We start from the raw sequence: 16,766 nt of genomic DNA, 5'->3' as shown, positions 1-16,766 counted from the left end.
CAATAAAGCAAAGTGCAAAGGTACTCACCCAAAGATGTTGTGAATAGCGTGACGACAAGGTGAGAGAAAAACAGTGCCACCGTGCGCAAACGAAAGAAATGTGTGCTGCTTTTTCGTGCTTCTAATGTCCCACGAAGGGCCATCGTCACCGTGTATTAGCGGCAGCAGACGGTAAAAGCTCAGAAGTATGACACGTCACAGCTCGCTCCTGGATCCTTAATAACTACCGGTGAACGTCATTGAAAGAGAATGTTCTGGACAAACTGCAGCGCAGGTTTTTATTCGCACTTTCAATGTGAGTATGAAACAAATGCTACGTCTATAGATCAAGTCCTTTACATCCTTAAGATGCTCTACCTTTTACACTCGGAGAAGCAGGGAACGATATGAGGCTCTAAGCCATGAGCTGTTGCATTCCTCCAGTTAGCAGCCACGGCCTAGGTATATCAGATGTGTTTTAGAAGCGCCGCTTCTGACATTAAGATTTTTTTATTATGTTGGTGGTGTTCGCGCAAACCGGCTTTCGCAGCTGGCTTATGTGGCTTAAAGTGCAACTCCGGCCCATTTTCGATGGCAGCGGATGGTAATGAAATTCGCCGTGTACGTTGCTCTGAATACTTACGTCATGTCCTCAAAAAATCAGCTTTGAGAGTCGGACAGATTTTTTTACAAATGAATTTAAATAATTGCCTCGAACACCATACCTTAACTCGTCCTGAGTTACAGGCCACATTGTGCATGACGTCAGGAGTGTTCCATGCCGAGCATGCCGGGATCATGCAGACGATAGCGACCAGAGCGTGGAGGAGTCGACGAGCTTGAGCTAGTGCATTGCGTGAGAAGTTGCTGTAGCAAGAAGTTGCGTTCCCCGTGGACGGGCAACTGATGGGGGGGAGGGGGTGGCAAGCAGTGTTATACCCCTGTCACACTGGGACATTTAATGTCATTCGAATCGAACGGCATTCGGTGCAACGAATGACATTCGCCCGTGGAGGTGCTACACTCGAAAAATTAATGTCATGCGGTGTCGGTATCAATGGCGATCATTCAGAAAAAACGTGGAGACTAAAGTAGAACAAGGTAGGTATAAAGTGCTTGCATAAGCTATCCATATATTTAAAATATTCTTGGGAAGTCGCTTCACTGAAAAAAAATTATTTTAGTAATGCGTATAAGCAAATTCTATTTCAGACTATGTGGCCACTATAAGCCAAAACAAGGCTTAGCCACCTGAGTAGCCGATAAATTGAAAACAAACAAAATGGCTTACGTGGCGACACTGGACGACGACGCTAAGTTGCAGCAGGTGAACCGGTTAGTTGCTGCGTACTCTGCATTACGAGCAAGGCGTAATAATCAGAGGAAGCGATTAGACGTTATATGGCCGACGAGTAGAGTGGTGGCGGCATGGGCGGCGGCCAGACGGTGCTGAGCTGGAGAGTAACATTTCGCGACAGCCTGCAGCACAGATTTTGTCTCTTTGAAGTAACAAGTCAATTAAAACACGCAAAAATTATTATTTTTTTACGAGTGCGACTTTCAATTTGTAAATGCTCTGTCCTGTTTTGCTTTGTTTCTGGGGTTCAGCGTACACATTCGCTCCGAGTGCGAAGTCATTCGGTGCTAATGGCATTACATATCGCTATGTAGCAACTGAATAATGTCATTCGATGCTAATGTCACTTGATTCTTATGACATTAAAACGCCCAGTGTGACAGGGGTATTACAGTGTTGGCTACACGAACTTCAGCCCTCGCCATCCGCTCACATAGTTTGAACCAATGCCGATGGCGTTCAACCGAGGTTAAGCCTATATGTCACAGTCGCGTAGTTCATGCGTCTACTGATGGCGGACTTGAGCGACTGACATGAAGCTAATTAGGCCATTAGGATGAAGGAAACTGCTTCTGTAATTTAGTTTTGACCATACGGATCTGTAACAAACCGCTCCTCATTTCGTACAGTGCAGACACGAAACGCGAGGAGCGACGACACGGAGCAGTATTGGCATCGCTACGTTGCCATTTCCGATGGAAAGCTGCCGGCTGCACTTACCGGCACTTGCCTTAAGTTAAATGCGACTACAAACGTGGGTGCATATTTAGGTATTTTGATGCAGGCTCGTTATTTTGCTTCCAAGGTGCACTGCTTGCCTCATATCCTGAGGGGGCAGCACGCGTAGGCCCCTTCGATACAGCAGCGTAAACAATCGCACGTTCCGCTGCCGATGGTGTCAATACTGGCATTGGCGTTTCCGCGAGAAGACTACGCGTTCTCTAAATGAACAAACATACGCGCAAAGTCGTCATCTGTGTCTGTTTTACGAAACATATTGTGTGCATGAAGAGAATACGAAGAATGTGAGTAGGCAGCATAAAAGCGCTCCCGTGTTACGGTCTCCTGCTCACTGTTTTCGAAGATGTGTGGTTGCTCATGTCAGCGCGATTCAGAGTGATGCAGCGATGTTTACGTGAACAAAATCAGCCTGTGTTCTGACATTAATTGATGTCACCGAAGAGCGGCTAACATTATACCTCAAACGAAGGTTAAGTGCCCACGGTACCTGCCGATGTGAAGAAATGCACCGGTCGGTGATTTGTACTGCATGTGAGCGGCGTCCTTGCGAGATACAAATGCGGAAAGTCGCGCTCCATACCTTACAGTGAGCGTGCGAAGTGCTTCCCTGAGAAAGAGTAAAACACCTAAAATAGAAAAGCAATGAAGGGGGCTAGTTGGTGAACGTTCGTGGTTATATTGCGCTCAGTTTTACACAGACGAGATTAAGGAAGGACAGAACGTGGACGGACGTAGCGCTACGTCCGTCCACGTTCTGTCCTTCCTTAATATCGTCTGTGTAAAACGGAACGCAATATAACCATCACCTAAAATAGCAAGCAGCACGTATAAAATCAGTCGTTAGGGCGACCCTTGGTCTCCATGTTGTAACACTATATGTAGCGCATGGGCTCTGGCTCTCGTGGTGGCGGGTCGAATGCGAACAGCGATACGTGCTTATTGAACTCGTCAGAATTATAACTGTCAATATTTGGCAGATCCGAAGAGCTGGTGCAGCTGACATTTGTCACCCGAGGTCTGGCGCAGTCACGAATCAGCGGCGTCTGTTCTTCGCTTGCTTCGTTCGGCGAACTGGTGAGACCGGCGTGCCTTGCGCGCCTGGCCCCCTGGGGATGCTCGTGACGTCACACGAGGAGGTTCGCTCGGCTTCTTATTGTCAGGTTTCAATTTTGTTTTTGCGATTTTTTGCCTATTTAAAATTATTTTCGAACTTTCGGAACAATTCTACTATCAGACGAGTGAGAGGGGGAACCTAAATATTGCAGTACCTTGACAGCGCCAGAAAATCGCCGCAATTGCCTTCAACTGTACATAACTTACACGACAAACGTCAATGGTCACTTAGACAACAAAGGGTAATACGTCACCTTTTGACTGGCCGAAGTCACCTTGTGGCATGGCCGAAGTCTAGCCATGCCACATACCACCAGCACGGACAGTATATATATATATATATATATATATATATATATATATATATATATATATATATATATATATATCGCGAAACTACGCGCTACAACGTTCAAAGGCGGTCGCACAATTCGCATGTCCTTAAAAACTTCAACAAAGCCCTTAAGGCCCTGAGTGCCGAAGCCCGTCTGGACCAATGTCCTAGAGGTTTTTCCTCTTTAAAGGGGCGATTGTCCAGTTTTGCGAGAGCGGTCACGAGCACTTTTCTTCGCACATTGTAACGGGGACAGTCACAAAGGAGGTGTTCAATCGTCTCCTCGCAGCCGCAGCTGTCACAAGTAGGGCTGTCGGCCATTCCAATGCGGAATGAATAGGAGCTCGTGAATGCCACGCCGAGCCACAGGCGGCACACAAGTGTTGCTTCCGCTCGTGGCAACCCTGGTGGTAGGCGGAGTTGCAGACGTGGATACAATCTGTGGAGACGTGTGTTCGTGAATTCACTGCTCTTCCACAGATTCTGTGTAAGCTCGCGGTCGAGGGAGCGAAGACTTGTGGCTGCATCTGTTCTTGACAGCGGTATGGGTATAATCAATAGCTGTGCTACTAAGTGGCAGCAATGCCTAGACGGCCATGAAAGGCCGGAACCATGTGCTTGCCAAACAAAGAGTGAATGTATTCTACAATTCCTGAGCTGCTTGAAAACATACAATGCAGGGCAATTGACTGCAACAGAGTACTCGTACGTTGACTCCGCCAGAATAAACGCTCTTTTACGAGTCATTTACGCGTATGCGAAAAGAACCAAGTATGACGTCTGCCAAGATTCGCAGACGTCATAGGCCAAGTATAACGTCCGCGAAGATTCGCGGACGCCATACTTGGCCTAAACTACGACAGCACAAACGAAGGCAGTGTGTTGAATATCGTATTAACATACATCCGTCCAAAAAGGCTAACACCGGCGGTCCCTGAGCGTTCCGAATTCCGTACATCTGAAGCGAAATGAGCGAAAGGGAAGCTTTAACCTATCAGTAACCGCGTTGCAGTTCGAATTCTCGGAATGGTGGGTATATTGTGAAAAGAAAAAAATGTGCAGTTAAGTATTCTAGCATTGAAAGAGAGCTTTTCGGTGTTTAACTCAAAGAAAAAAAAAGGATCGATAATTATGGATTGCTTGATCTTGTCTGTGCGTTTTTTCTCCTCATGCGACGTCACCAATGATACTACAGCACACTGACAACCCACAGGTACTAGCCATAGAGTGATAGTTTGTGACTCTGAATTAGGCTTACACGTGCGCAGCCTTCCAGATATTCTAGGAATGCTCGTTGTTCAAGAGTCTTTGCACTTAAAGCTTGTGGGTCTTAAGGTCTCGCAGGAGTACCGACCACCGCGGGTTCGAGCTTAGCGAGCCACAGGGCCACGTCAGCCGTCAGCCTCTAGCGCCGCTGCGCGCGAGCTCAGGCCACAAGGGGCTACCGAGCGACGCACGCAAGAACACAGTATTGCCCTAAGTTGACGGAAACCGTTTATTGTCTCCAACGGCACCCAACACTGCACGAACGCCCGGTCCCGGGACGGCGGGGAACCAAAGGGGTCCCGCACCAAGGGCGAAAATACAGTCAGGGGCGCCTGTAGCACGTTGCTGCGAGAGTACAGGCTCAAGCTGGGACACGTCGGTAGGAAAAGTCCCGGCGGCTATGCTACTTGCTCTCGCGATAACCGATGGGCCAACTCGCGAGAGCTCGGGCAATCTCCTTCGGCTTGGGCCTCCGATAAGTGCGGCTCGGCGTGGTACGACCTCGCGCGAGCACTAGGCACCCGTTCTTCGGCTTAGCGTCGGGGTAGGATCAACACGAGGTACGAGCTCCCCGCACGGGCAAAGGCGCCGTGCGTGAGCTCAGTCCTAGTCACAAAGGTGTCGGCGGACGAGAGGAAGCATGTACGTACCGCGCGCTGTCACAAGGAGAAAAAGAGCGGCTACCGTCACGGCAGTAGCCACTAGGGGCCCCTCCCTGACGTCACTAGCTCCGCCCTCACCGCGAACCACTGCGAGGCCAGCGCCACCTCTGACAACTGGTTCGAAGCGAGAACGATGTGGCTTAAGGATTGCAGAACATGGGTGAAACGCGCCCGCGCAATGGCGCGTCAAATTCCCAAAATTCCCACAACCTACAAATATCAGCTAGTATGAGTTCCGTTGTCGATACTATTTTGTCTGCATCTACTAGGGCTACTTTCTTTTTTTACCTACACTGGCTACACGAGTGTAGCTAGTGTAGGAAGTCGCCATTTTTTTTTTACTTGGAGTAGGAAAGTGTAGCGCGCCCTCCTACACGAAGCCATTTTTCATAGCTGTAGTGTAGAACGAAAACCACACTTTTTATAGTGTGGTTTCCATGAGTGCAGGCAGCAGACGACGAACAAGCAGGCTGACGTTGCACACGCCTGGCGCCATTTTGTCTTTGAATGTCGGCGCTGATATAGACCGTTTTTTCGTAGGCGCCGCCATATTGTGAACGCAGTGGAGCCGCCTATGAGCAGCGCCATACTGGCTTGGGTGAAAGCGGTCTTTTGCGTGGCAGGTATACGCTCAGCGGTAGGTTCTGGTGTTTGTTTTCGCGGTCGTGCGGTCTGTTCAGTATGAAGTGCGCCTTCTACGTGGTAAACGGTACTGTGAGACGTGATCAAGTGGTTTAAGGCCTCATGGCCGGAATTTCTGCTGAGCGTTGAGGTGGACGGAACACGCAGCGCGATGTGTGCGTGCATATTTGAGCCTACAATCAGCCTCGGAGATCAATTGTGTATTTCCGAATGTTCCAATCACTAATGTGACCTTATTGCAGTATTATCCTCTATTTCTAAGCTGCGGTTTAGGAGTCATGAAACATACGCTACGATCGTAACAGCGTGGGTACCGTTCTGCTACGATAGGAGCTGTGCTGTTATACTTTGACAAGCGTCCAAACTGTTCGCTGCAGGTTACATTGCGTGACTACTTGGTTGGATGGATGAGATTTCTACCAATGAATGAAATAGTTTTGGCTAGTAATAGCAGCATACCTTACAGTCTGAATTAAGCTTGTCCAGCAAAGCGACCGTTTATGAACTGCGCGAGCGTCCTAAGCAGTAGTAGCTGCTGGATTACAGATACCTTTGTTCTATATAGCGCATGGTCCAAGCATACGGCATCAGCGGTTATATATTTATAAACATTGTGCGGTGTTAGCCCGTTTTCTCTTGCTTTTTAGAGAAAGAGGATGATAACAGATTTTTTTTCCGGTTGTGTTCGTTCTGTTCTCTACGACGCACTCACACGTATTACAGGAATTTCGCGCTCAAAAATAGCCATCGCATTCTTTTTATGCGAACCCTCTCATATATTATGGCTGTATACAGGCCAAAAATGCAATGCCGAAGCACACAGCTTATATATGTATCGTGCTGCCTCGTAGACATATGGTAATTTCAAGCATGCTAGACTTGAAATGCGTGAGAACGATGCCAGTGTATCACAAATATTTGATAGCGCCTGCCGCTCAGATGTTTCGTGGCTGCCTTAGGTTGGCCGTGCACGAGCGTGCGCTCTTATGTTTTGTTTTATACTCCCTACGCCAATCAATCAGACAGTGAGCTGATTTACCATTTAATGCTGGTAATACAGAGACGCCGGTTTTCTTTGTTGAATTAAAAACGATATAAGCGAAATAGTAAACAACACATACACGCACCGCGACTGATAATGCGCGTACACCGCGGCTGATTGTGCGCGTCACATTTTTGCGCCCTGTAGGCATATTTCTGCCTACAGTAGTTACCGATGCACCGAAAGGCTTCCCTGACGACCTTATATGAACGGACATGGCGTAAATTTCACAAAGTAAGACCTAAAACATCTCGAAATCGTTCCGCAGCACGCGACAGCAATACTTTCAAGCAGCGCCGCGCCGGATCGCCCAAGCCATAGAGGAGGAAAGGCACTCCACGCGCCCTATCCTCCTCGCCCGATGAAACGGTCTATAGTGACGATAGTGAATGTTCGCTGCAAGGACGGTAGGCAAGTGCTGGCGTGACCATGTGTCACAGAGGAAGGTGAGCTAATCTTCGAAGAGTGAGTGAGTGAGTGAGTGAGTGAGTGAGTGAGTGAGTGAGTGAGTGAGTGAGTGAGTGAGTGAGTGAGTGAGTGAGTGAGTGAGTGAGTGAAAACTTTATTGAAAATAAAATAAGGCACAATGGTTGGGGCCAGGGCCTCACTGGCACGAGCGACTCGCTGGGCTTGGTCCAGAAGAGCCAATTGGCTCTCCCGAGCCTCGTCCGCAAGCCATGCATCCCACTGCCCATTCCTCATTAGTGGATGTTGGTGTATTATGGGGCTGTCTATGTGCGCAGGCCTCTTGGGGCACTCCCACACTCTAAGAAAAATCCCAGGGAAAAAGGGAGTAACTGGGCCGTTAGTCCTGAAAAGGGCGCTTTCGTCCCTCAAAGGACTAACTGCATGAATGTGCATGCCGTGTGCAAATTTCGGAGAGTAACTGTTTAGTCCCTGGTCGAAAAGAGAGCAACGGGAGGACGAACGACAACAGTTACTCCCCATGCACTTCGCTGCTTTCGTCCGTGTGGTGGAGCGAAGCGGCGAAAACGGTATTGTCTATAAATCGTGAATAATTCGAAGTTCGTGCATTGTCTATTGAACTACATGCATAGCGGTACCTTGCCTCTTCATGAGAAAATTGCGTGAAACTTAAAAGCGGCAATACGAAGAGTCATGCCCTTCCTGCGCACACCATAAGTGAGCGATGCACATTAAACCCGCAAGTCATTGATAGACAGGAAGATTTTCTTGGTCAATAGTACCTAAGTTCATCCGTTCCAAGGAAGTTGCGAACTGAAGCGATGCGTAGCTCAAACGGGACACGCTAAGCGACAGAGAAATTGGCCTTCTCTGTCGTCTTGGGTAGGGGGCCCCGTTTGAGCTCGCTACACGTATACATCGCGTACTGCTTTAGTTCAAATCACCCTAAGAATACTCGGACTGATTTCTTTTCGCAGTCGCTCATGGTTGCAAGTGTACTCAACGTTAGACTCTCACTGCATATCATGCACAATATGCCAAGTCGCTTTTATATTGCCACACTTGCGTTCCAATGCTTAACGTCGTTTAAATATCCATTCCTGTCAACCGAGCACCGTGGTGAAGAAGAGGCTTGTTCGAACGGCCACATTTGCGATGAGCTCCGCTGGAAACGGCGCATCGGCCCTCGGCCGAGGATCACACCCACCGTCACCTACTGATTCCGGTAATTATAAAGTCGTTCTCCCTCGTCTACCGACTGGCAACACCGTTCTCAATTCAGTCTTCCTGCATGCTGACCTGGCAGGGTGGCCGTATAGGGCCGCGTACTTTCGTGATGCTCTCCTTTCAGTGCTAAATGCAACTGATATCCTCGGCGCTGGACAATACCAGATGAGCCATCTGTGGTTAGTCACATGTGTTAACAGCATCGCGAAACAGAAATTTGTCGACAAGGGCGAGTTGCTGGTGAAAGGCCTCATGTGCCTTGTCATAGACCCCGAATGCAAAAATATCAAGATGAAGCTTCTTTGGCTTCCCCCGCACCTCGAACAGAGACAGATTGTTGAACCGCTAGAGCCATATGGCACAGTGGAGTCCATCACGAGAGAAATGTGGCGGTGTGACGGCATGGAGGGCTGGCAAATGACTAATCGAGACGCAGCGTTCACATTGAAAGATGGGGTTTCTGCCAGTAATCTGCCACATCTATTGAGCATATACGGCCACCAGTGCCTTATCTTGGTTCCTGGGCGACCACCACTTTGCCTCCGGTGTAACAGAGTTGGGCATATCCGGCGACAATGTAGAACACCGCGCTGCAGTAACTGTCACCGCTACGGTCATCCTGCAGATGCATGCGTCGGAACCTACGCTGACAAGCTTCGTGGAAACAGATCAGCTGAGGATGATACCATCACCGATCATCTAATGGACGTGAGCGATGTTGTGGATGCAACTGGCGAAACACTGCCTGAGACTCATCGACAAGAAAAGATTAAGCCGACATCGGCTGGCATTAGCGTTAGCCAGAAGCCTGCAAGCGAGGATGAGACTAAGGCGCCTGACGACGAACCAACGGTGTCATGGGCAGAATCGCCACCAGTTCAAGATCGCCCACCGTCAGTGGAATCTGGATCGATGTGCGAGGCCGCCAAGAAGCGTCTAGCGCCATCTGACAATCCATCGCCCTCGGGAAAGGAGGCTCGCGTTCCCAAAGTGTCAGAGTTGACAAAATCGCTCCGGGGAACGCCTACTCCTGCAGATGCCCCTTGTGTTAACGTGCACCAAAAGGTCCATGGTGCATCACATCATCAAGAAGGGAGTGGTGCACCTCTGGAGCAGCGTTCAAACGCTGCACCTACATAGGTAATCATGGCGGGCGCTCTTCCCTTTCATTTTGGTACATTAAATGCCGTCGCTTACTTCGTAAGCCACGGACAAGCACAGCTTCTTCATTTGTTACGCAATAGAAAATTAGATATTGCTGCTATTCAAGAAACAAAGATTGAATCCGACGAAAACACAGAAGTAGCTCTATCTCCATTCCTATCTGACTATAATGATTGTGTCAGCCATGCAGTAGGCGTTTCCGAAGGTTGTATGTTATTCGTCAGCAAACATTTACAATGTGATTTGCTACATTTGTTTACAGATAGAGAAGGGCGCCTAATCTGTCGCGATATTGATATCAGTGGCACGAGCTTTAGATTTGTGTGTGTTTATGCCCCGAACAAGTAACTTGAACGCGAGTGTTTCTTCTTATCTCTAGAACATCATTTCTGTGCTGATCGTGCATTGTCCCTCCTTGGAGACTTTAAATGTGTATGAAACGCGCAAGATCGTACGTCACTGAAGCTGAGACATGATCCAAGTAGTGATGCGTTGCAACGCCTGATATGTGATTATCAGCTTGTGGACATTGGGGGGGGGGGAAGGACTGAAAAGGCGGGATGTCGAGATACGCACTTCTAGGGTACCTCGTATGCAAGGCTTGACCGAATATGTTTCACTTAGCGCGCTACCTCTTATCTATTGTTACACTGTGCACCCTATATTCTTTAGTGACCGTTACCTAGTCTCAGCATCGTTTGGCAGCCGTCGGTACCAAAGTCGGCGTGTGTGCTGGGAGCTGTGGAAGTTTAATAACCAGTTACTTTCGCGTGAGTGTTTTTTAAATCGTCTTACTGAGCTTATAGCTCATGTAGCTTATAGCTTATAGCGCTTATAGCTCACCCGGATGGCCTTACTGCCGTATTTTATCAGTGTTTTCGTTCCCTCTTATCGCCATTATTACTTCAGGTGTACCGAGAGGCCTTGGAAGTAGGGTACCTAACCGCCACAATGTACGAAGGACACACCGTCCTTATAGCCAAAAGCGATGATGGAACTAAATTGCAAAAAGTGGAAGGATATCGGCCTATCTCCTTATGCAATGTGGATTATAAGATTTTCGATAAGATATTAGCTAACCGTTTGCAAGTTATAAGGTCTGTGGTCGGTGATCATCAAACATGTGGCATCAGGGGCCGCTCCATTCAGACGAACATTCATGTTGCGAGATCGGTGCTAGAGTGTGTAGCTGAGGGGATTGGACAGGTGGCAATGGTACAGCTAGATCTGGCTAAGGCGTTCGACAGGGTGAATCACTCATTCCGGTTTATGTACTAGAGCACATAAATATCGGATCTCTGCTCCTTAGAAGTGTCAGGATATGTTATGCTAATGGCTCAACAAGACTGATAGTGAATGGCTCTCTCTCCGATCCGATTAGGCTTTTATCAGTACGACAAGGATGCCCCTTGTCACCGCTTCTGTTCTGCTTGCATTTAGAGCCACTTTGTATGAGCATTCTTAAAGAACAAAATTTTCAAGGGTTTAAATTACTGACTAATGAGGTTCGGGTTCTTGCGTATGCAGACGACGCGGCCTTTTTTGTACCGATAAAAAGAGTGTAAAGACTGCTCTTGCAATTACAGAACAATATTGTGCGGCTTCTGGTGCAAGCGTTAACTTTGAAAAAGGTTCAGCTTTTTGGTTTGGATTGTGGGCCACAAAGCCATCACATTACGCAGGCATTCAATGGAAAGAAGATCTGCGTTATTTAGGTGTGCCTCTCTCACAGTATCGAAATAGCAACACTCATTGGTCGGGAGAAGTTGGCAAAATTCAACATAAAGTGAATTCATGGCGAGGGCGGTATTTGTCAATGTTCATTCGTGCTGAAGTGTGCAACGTGTTCTTAACTTCCCGTCTTATGTATGTGCTACAAGTACTGCACTGCTCAAGACTTCTTCAGGTATTGCAACGCGTATTTGAAACATTTATTTGGAGTTCGAGCTGTGAATCGACGCGGCGCGACAATCTGTTCCTCCCCCTTGAACGTGGTGGTCTAGGATTAGTACACCTCTTCGTCAGGCAAATTGTTTCTCGCCTGTTTTTCTTTCGAGACAGTGACCATCCGTTTTTGCGTGAAATGTTGCAACTCCGTTTAGTTCATTATGTTCCTAACATAGTAGTGTCATCAAATGTCAAAGATGTCCCACAGGCTCCTTGTTGCTTTCTCAAGGAAGTTGTTGACACGTTTGTTTTCTTGAAAGTTAGATTCAGCCTGGAATACGTGTACACTGCGAGTCGAAAAGCAATTTCTACGGCACTGGTTGACTATTTTCCCAGATCCTTTGTATCGTGCACCTTATTTAAGCAGACTTTATCAGGATGTACTTAAGCGCGTCCGAAAAATGTGCGTACCTCCTGGAGTAAAAACATTTTTCTTTAAATTACATTCGGAAACGCTCCCTGTTAAAACTTGGTCGAATTCGAGGGGTTGCTTTGTGCCGTGGTCAACAAACTGTCGACTCTGTCCACGTGTCGAAACCATAGATCACTGTTTCATAAACTGTAGGGACGCTGTATCTTTTCTTTCTCACATTCTCCAACGGACGCTTAAAAAGGACATTGACATGACTCCATACTCAATAAGGTTTCTACCGTTCAAGGTTACGGGTGGTCCTCCCTATGACATGTTCATAGTACTTGGTTTCTGTAGCCTGTGGAGAAGTAGACTCTGTGATCGCCATGCCGAAAGCCCGCGATCTACAAAATCCTTCTTTCGCGAAAGTGCTGCGTATGTAAGAAGTGTGTACGCTGTGCAAGAACCTCCGCCAAACTGGATGCACTTGTTGGACGCATGTGTGTGTTTGCCTTAGTATTAAGTGTGTAGTTGTGTCGACTTTTTAATACACTTTCAGTTTTGTTTTCCATGCAATAAAGAAGAAAAAAAAGAGCACCGTGGTGAAGTGGTTAGAGTGCCAGACTTGTGAGCGAGAGGACGTGAGTTCGAATCCCACTTTCGGGCACGCATTTTTTCTTTAGCTGATTAATTTTTTCATTAGGGTATAGATGCCTAATTTCATTAATTCCACCTTTGCGGAGCATCGGAAAAAAATTACCGTTATTCCCTTGAGGAGCATCGGAAAAGGGCAGCTGTTAGTCTTCGAAGGAGTAAGCGCATGGGGAGTAACAGTTCATCCCATGTCAGTTAGTCACCAAAAGGACTAATGGTTGTGGCAAATCAGTTAGTCCCGAAAAGGACTAACCTCGCTACCCCTTTTAGTCCTTTTTTTCTTAGAGTGCATGTGATATGTTTTAGTGTGGGTGTCTCTGCGCACCACGGGCACTCGTCAGTGAACCTCGTGGCTGTGTAGGTGGTGCAGGTCGTCTGAATACGACGCCAGTCCCTATCCTGTTGGCTGTTTAAATTGGAGCGAGTATTTCCAAAACGTATCCGATCCTATATATCTTTGCTGTAGGAGGATGTCACGAGAATTCGGTGGAAGGTCATCGCTGGGCCATGCCGTTTCTCGGATGTTTAATCCTTGAGCAATACGGTCTGCCCTCGCGTTTCCTGCCAGTCGCTAGTGTGCCGGGCACCATACAGTGGTGTGGTGCTCTTCTAGTTGATTGCCTAAGATTTTGATTATTGATTAGGGTGTCGTTCCATTTAGGGACAAGCGGCAAGCTTCTTGTGAGTCGGATGATATGACAGCCGAAGTGGTTTGGCGCTTGTCGTCCTGAATGGCCAAGGCGATGGCTGAAGCCACTGCCACGCATGCTGAGTTTTGAATAATGCCATTATGTTGTTCTCACATGTAGAGACAATAGTGATTCGACAACCTTCGCATGCGAAGGTTGTGGGATCGTTATTAACCTACGGCAAGCTTTCTTTTCATCCACTTCCATTTCCAGTAATTTATTGTTTCTTTTCTTCATTTAATAAGCACAAGTAATTTCCCCTTGATACCAGTGGTTATTGGCTTCTTAAGACATAGCGTATGTAATGTGATCTTGACTAGTTGCCCGGATGTCCTCGTTTGAGCGCCCAGATAATGGCTCTGACTTTTGGCTCAAGGTCACTTGGAGGTCCCAGACAGCAGGAGCTAAAAATATTTCATGCTTAAAAACGTTTGTCGCCCTTCGCTGAATCTGTCTTCCATGTTTTCTGGAAGTATTACAACAATATGTGGGGAATCTTGCTTCCGAAAATTGCCGGTATCTATTACTTATGGTTTTTCAAGCATTCCCCCTTATTTTGGCTACATTCATGTTTTGGATGGCACTTACACTGGCATTCTTCTTGGCAGCCTTTCATTGAGTTGTAGTTGCTGCCGAACCGGTCGCACTTATTATGCATCGTCCACCTTCCATGGTATGTACTGTAGCAAAAAAAAAACTGCATTCTTTGCGTTTGATCACAATATTCTGGTTCAGTAGATAGAACAGTGATGCACGGAAGGCCTGGAAGTAATGAAAATTCGTTTTACTAAAGTGTTTTACTAAATTGTTCCTCCCCTTAGGCACATCTTTAGTCTTTATTTGCGTACGTGTCTTTCCTTCTTGTTGGGAGAATACAATAGTTGTGCCAGTTCATAATAGTGGCAGCAAGAGTGACATCAAAAATTATCTCCCCGTGTCCCTCTTGTCTCAGTTTGTAAAAGTGTTTGAAATAGCTATGTTTACACATCTGCCGTTTTTCTTTAAGCATAATATTAGTGTATACCAACATGGCTTTGTTCATGGTAGGTCTGTGGAAACAAACCTTGTTTCGTTTGTTGATGCTGCAGCAGCCGCTGTTGCTAACCGATGGCAGACACCGTATACTTCTACTTGCCAAATGCATTTGATATTATTTCTCATGATCTTCTTATCAATAAATTCTTGAATTACGGCGTTAGTACTAGCCTATGCACGCTGTTTAAAGACTACCTGTCAAGTCGGTTAAATTATTTTCGCGTCGGTGCTAAGTACTCTTTGCCTTATGAATCAACTTCCGGTGATCCGCAAGGGTCGATCTGGGGCCCATTATTTTTCAATATCTTTGTAAATAACCTTCAAGAATGTTTGCGTTATTCGCGTCTCCTTTTATATGCTGGCGATATCAAACTTTACCATGAAATTGAATCGGAGCCGGATTGTGAATTTTTACAGGAAGATGTCAATTCTGTTGCGGAGTGGTGTGCTTCCAACTTTTTGCGCATTATTTCATCCAAGGCACTTGTTTAAATCGCAAAATGTACCCTTTACTATATGAATACTTACCAGATAAATTCCTTTGAAACGAGCGAGTTTTACTCGCGACTTAGGAATATTGGTTGACTCCTGGCTAACTTTCGAAGAACATGTTTCAATCATCGTTAATGCATCCTACAGGAAGTTAGCCCTCATGTCAACGATGGCTAAGAAGTTTAGGAATGTGAACTGCATTATTCTCTTGTATTCTTCTTTCGTCCGCTCGAAGTTAGAGTTTAGTTCTGTTGTATGGAACAGTATTAATTTCACCGATGTTGCAAAAGTTTAATGTGTTCAGCGACCTTCCATTCGTACCCTGTATGATCGATTTCTTGGACGCCGTGTATTTTATGCCTATGAGCGTGTACTGCAGATGTTTAATATTAGACCCCTAGGAATGAAGCGGAGATACCGTGATTACTTATTCTCGTATAAACTAATCACAACCACTTCTCCTGTCTGCGGTTACTGTTAGCTGTGACGTTAATTCTGCGTGCCTCTGGCTAAATTGCGTAATTCTAGCATTTTCTACGTGAATTCCTCTTGCACCTTCAACGCTATAACACATCTTGTAACGCAATAAAATACCTTGCGTCATGATATTGATATATTCCGCTCTACCACTTGCTTATTATCTGACTTCTGTCTTTCATTATTTCAATTTTTTGTTGCGCTTTGTACCACTGTTGTTAGAGATATTCCGTTTTGTTTTTCGGTTTTATGTTCTTTGTGTAATACAAGTGCACCAATATTAAGGCGTAAAGCTGCTCTTGGGCACTTTCAGAAAATAAATAAATGAAATTAAAATTCTTTCAGCTCTTGACGAAGACCCACGAAACCGAAGTAGTACTTGTGTTGTGCGCATACTTTCCTATAGGTACCTAGATCAATACTTGCAACTGGTCGGGCGGAGAGCAAAGGCCAGCGGAGCCCTGGACTGAGGGCCTCAACCATATCGACTCCGACTTATTCGGCAAATAAAGTTGCATGGATGAATGAATAAATTAATTAATTGATTAATGAAAGGAACTATGTAATGTAGCTGCAAGCAGCAGAAAGTAATCAAGCAAACTTTCCAGGAATGGTATGTTGACGTCATTCAACGATGCTAGTCCTCCCCACAAGGACTGTTCTTATTTAACGCGATAGCGTTAACGGCGCACGTCGCACAAAATTCGGTGTTGGCGGAGCTGTTCGTCAGCAAAAATCACCGTATATATTTAGCTATATGTATATGCCACGCCTTCCGATAAGACATGCGGTATATGCGGGTTATATCGCCCCACCATGCTATCACAAGAGTTGCTAATACATCGTCTTAGATTCTACAGAATTCTTCAGAATTTCGAGAATGACACCACACAAACAAATGACAGGAAACAAAACAACCACAGCACATGTCTTTTATGTTAAATCTCCTGAAACCTAAAGATTAAAAGGGCGAAACGATAACAGAAACCTCAAAATGATGTAATTTTTTTAGCGTGGCTGTGCAATACCTCAAGGATCGGCTCACGCAATAATAATAATATTTGGGGTTTTACGTGCCAAAACCACTTTCTGATTATGAGGCACGCCGTAGTGGAGGACTCCGGAAATTTTGACCACCTGGGGTTCTTTAACGTGCACCTAAATCTA

At 46.4% G+C, this 16,766-nt stretch overlaps 2 protein-coding genes across 2 annotated transcripts in view; one reads left to right on the top strand and one right to left on the bottom strand.

Annotated features, from left to right (window-relative positions):
• The window catches only part of LOC142564809 (uncharacterized), an 82,575-nt gene that overhangs the window by 62,339 nt on the left and 3,470 nt on the right, over window positions 1-16,766 (bottom strand). The window lies entirely within an intron of this gene.
• LOC142564461 (uncharacterized) lies at window positions 8,955-9,929 on the top strand. The gene has a single exon (XM_075675462.1). It carries the CDS (start codon window positions 8,955-8,957, stop codon window positions 9,927-9,929), a length of 975 nt encoding a protein of 324 aa, XP_075531577.1.

This window comes from Dermacentor variabilis, chromosome 11, assembly GCF_050947875.1.
Source record: "Dermacentor variabilis isolate Ectoservices chromosome 11, ASM5094787v1, whole genome shotgun sequence".
Lineage (NCBI taxonomy): Eukaryota > Metazoa > Arthropoda > Arachnida > Ixodida > Ixodidae > Dermacentor > Dermacentor variabilis.
Note: the sequence above shows the minus strand (reverse complement) of the source record. Positions and strands in the feature narration are given on the sequence as shown.

Bases quoted from the DNA above. Each gene is read 5' to 3' on its own strand.
- LOC142564461 (XM_075675462.1), top strand. From the start codon at position 8,955: ATGAGCCATCTGTGGTTAGTCACATGTGTTAACAGCATCGCGAAACAG.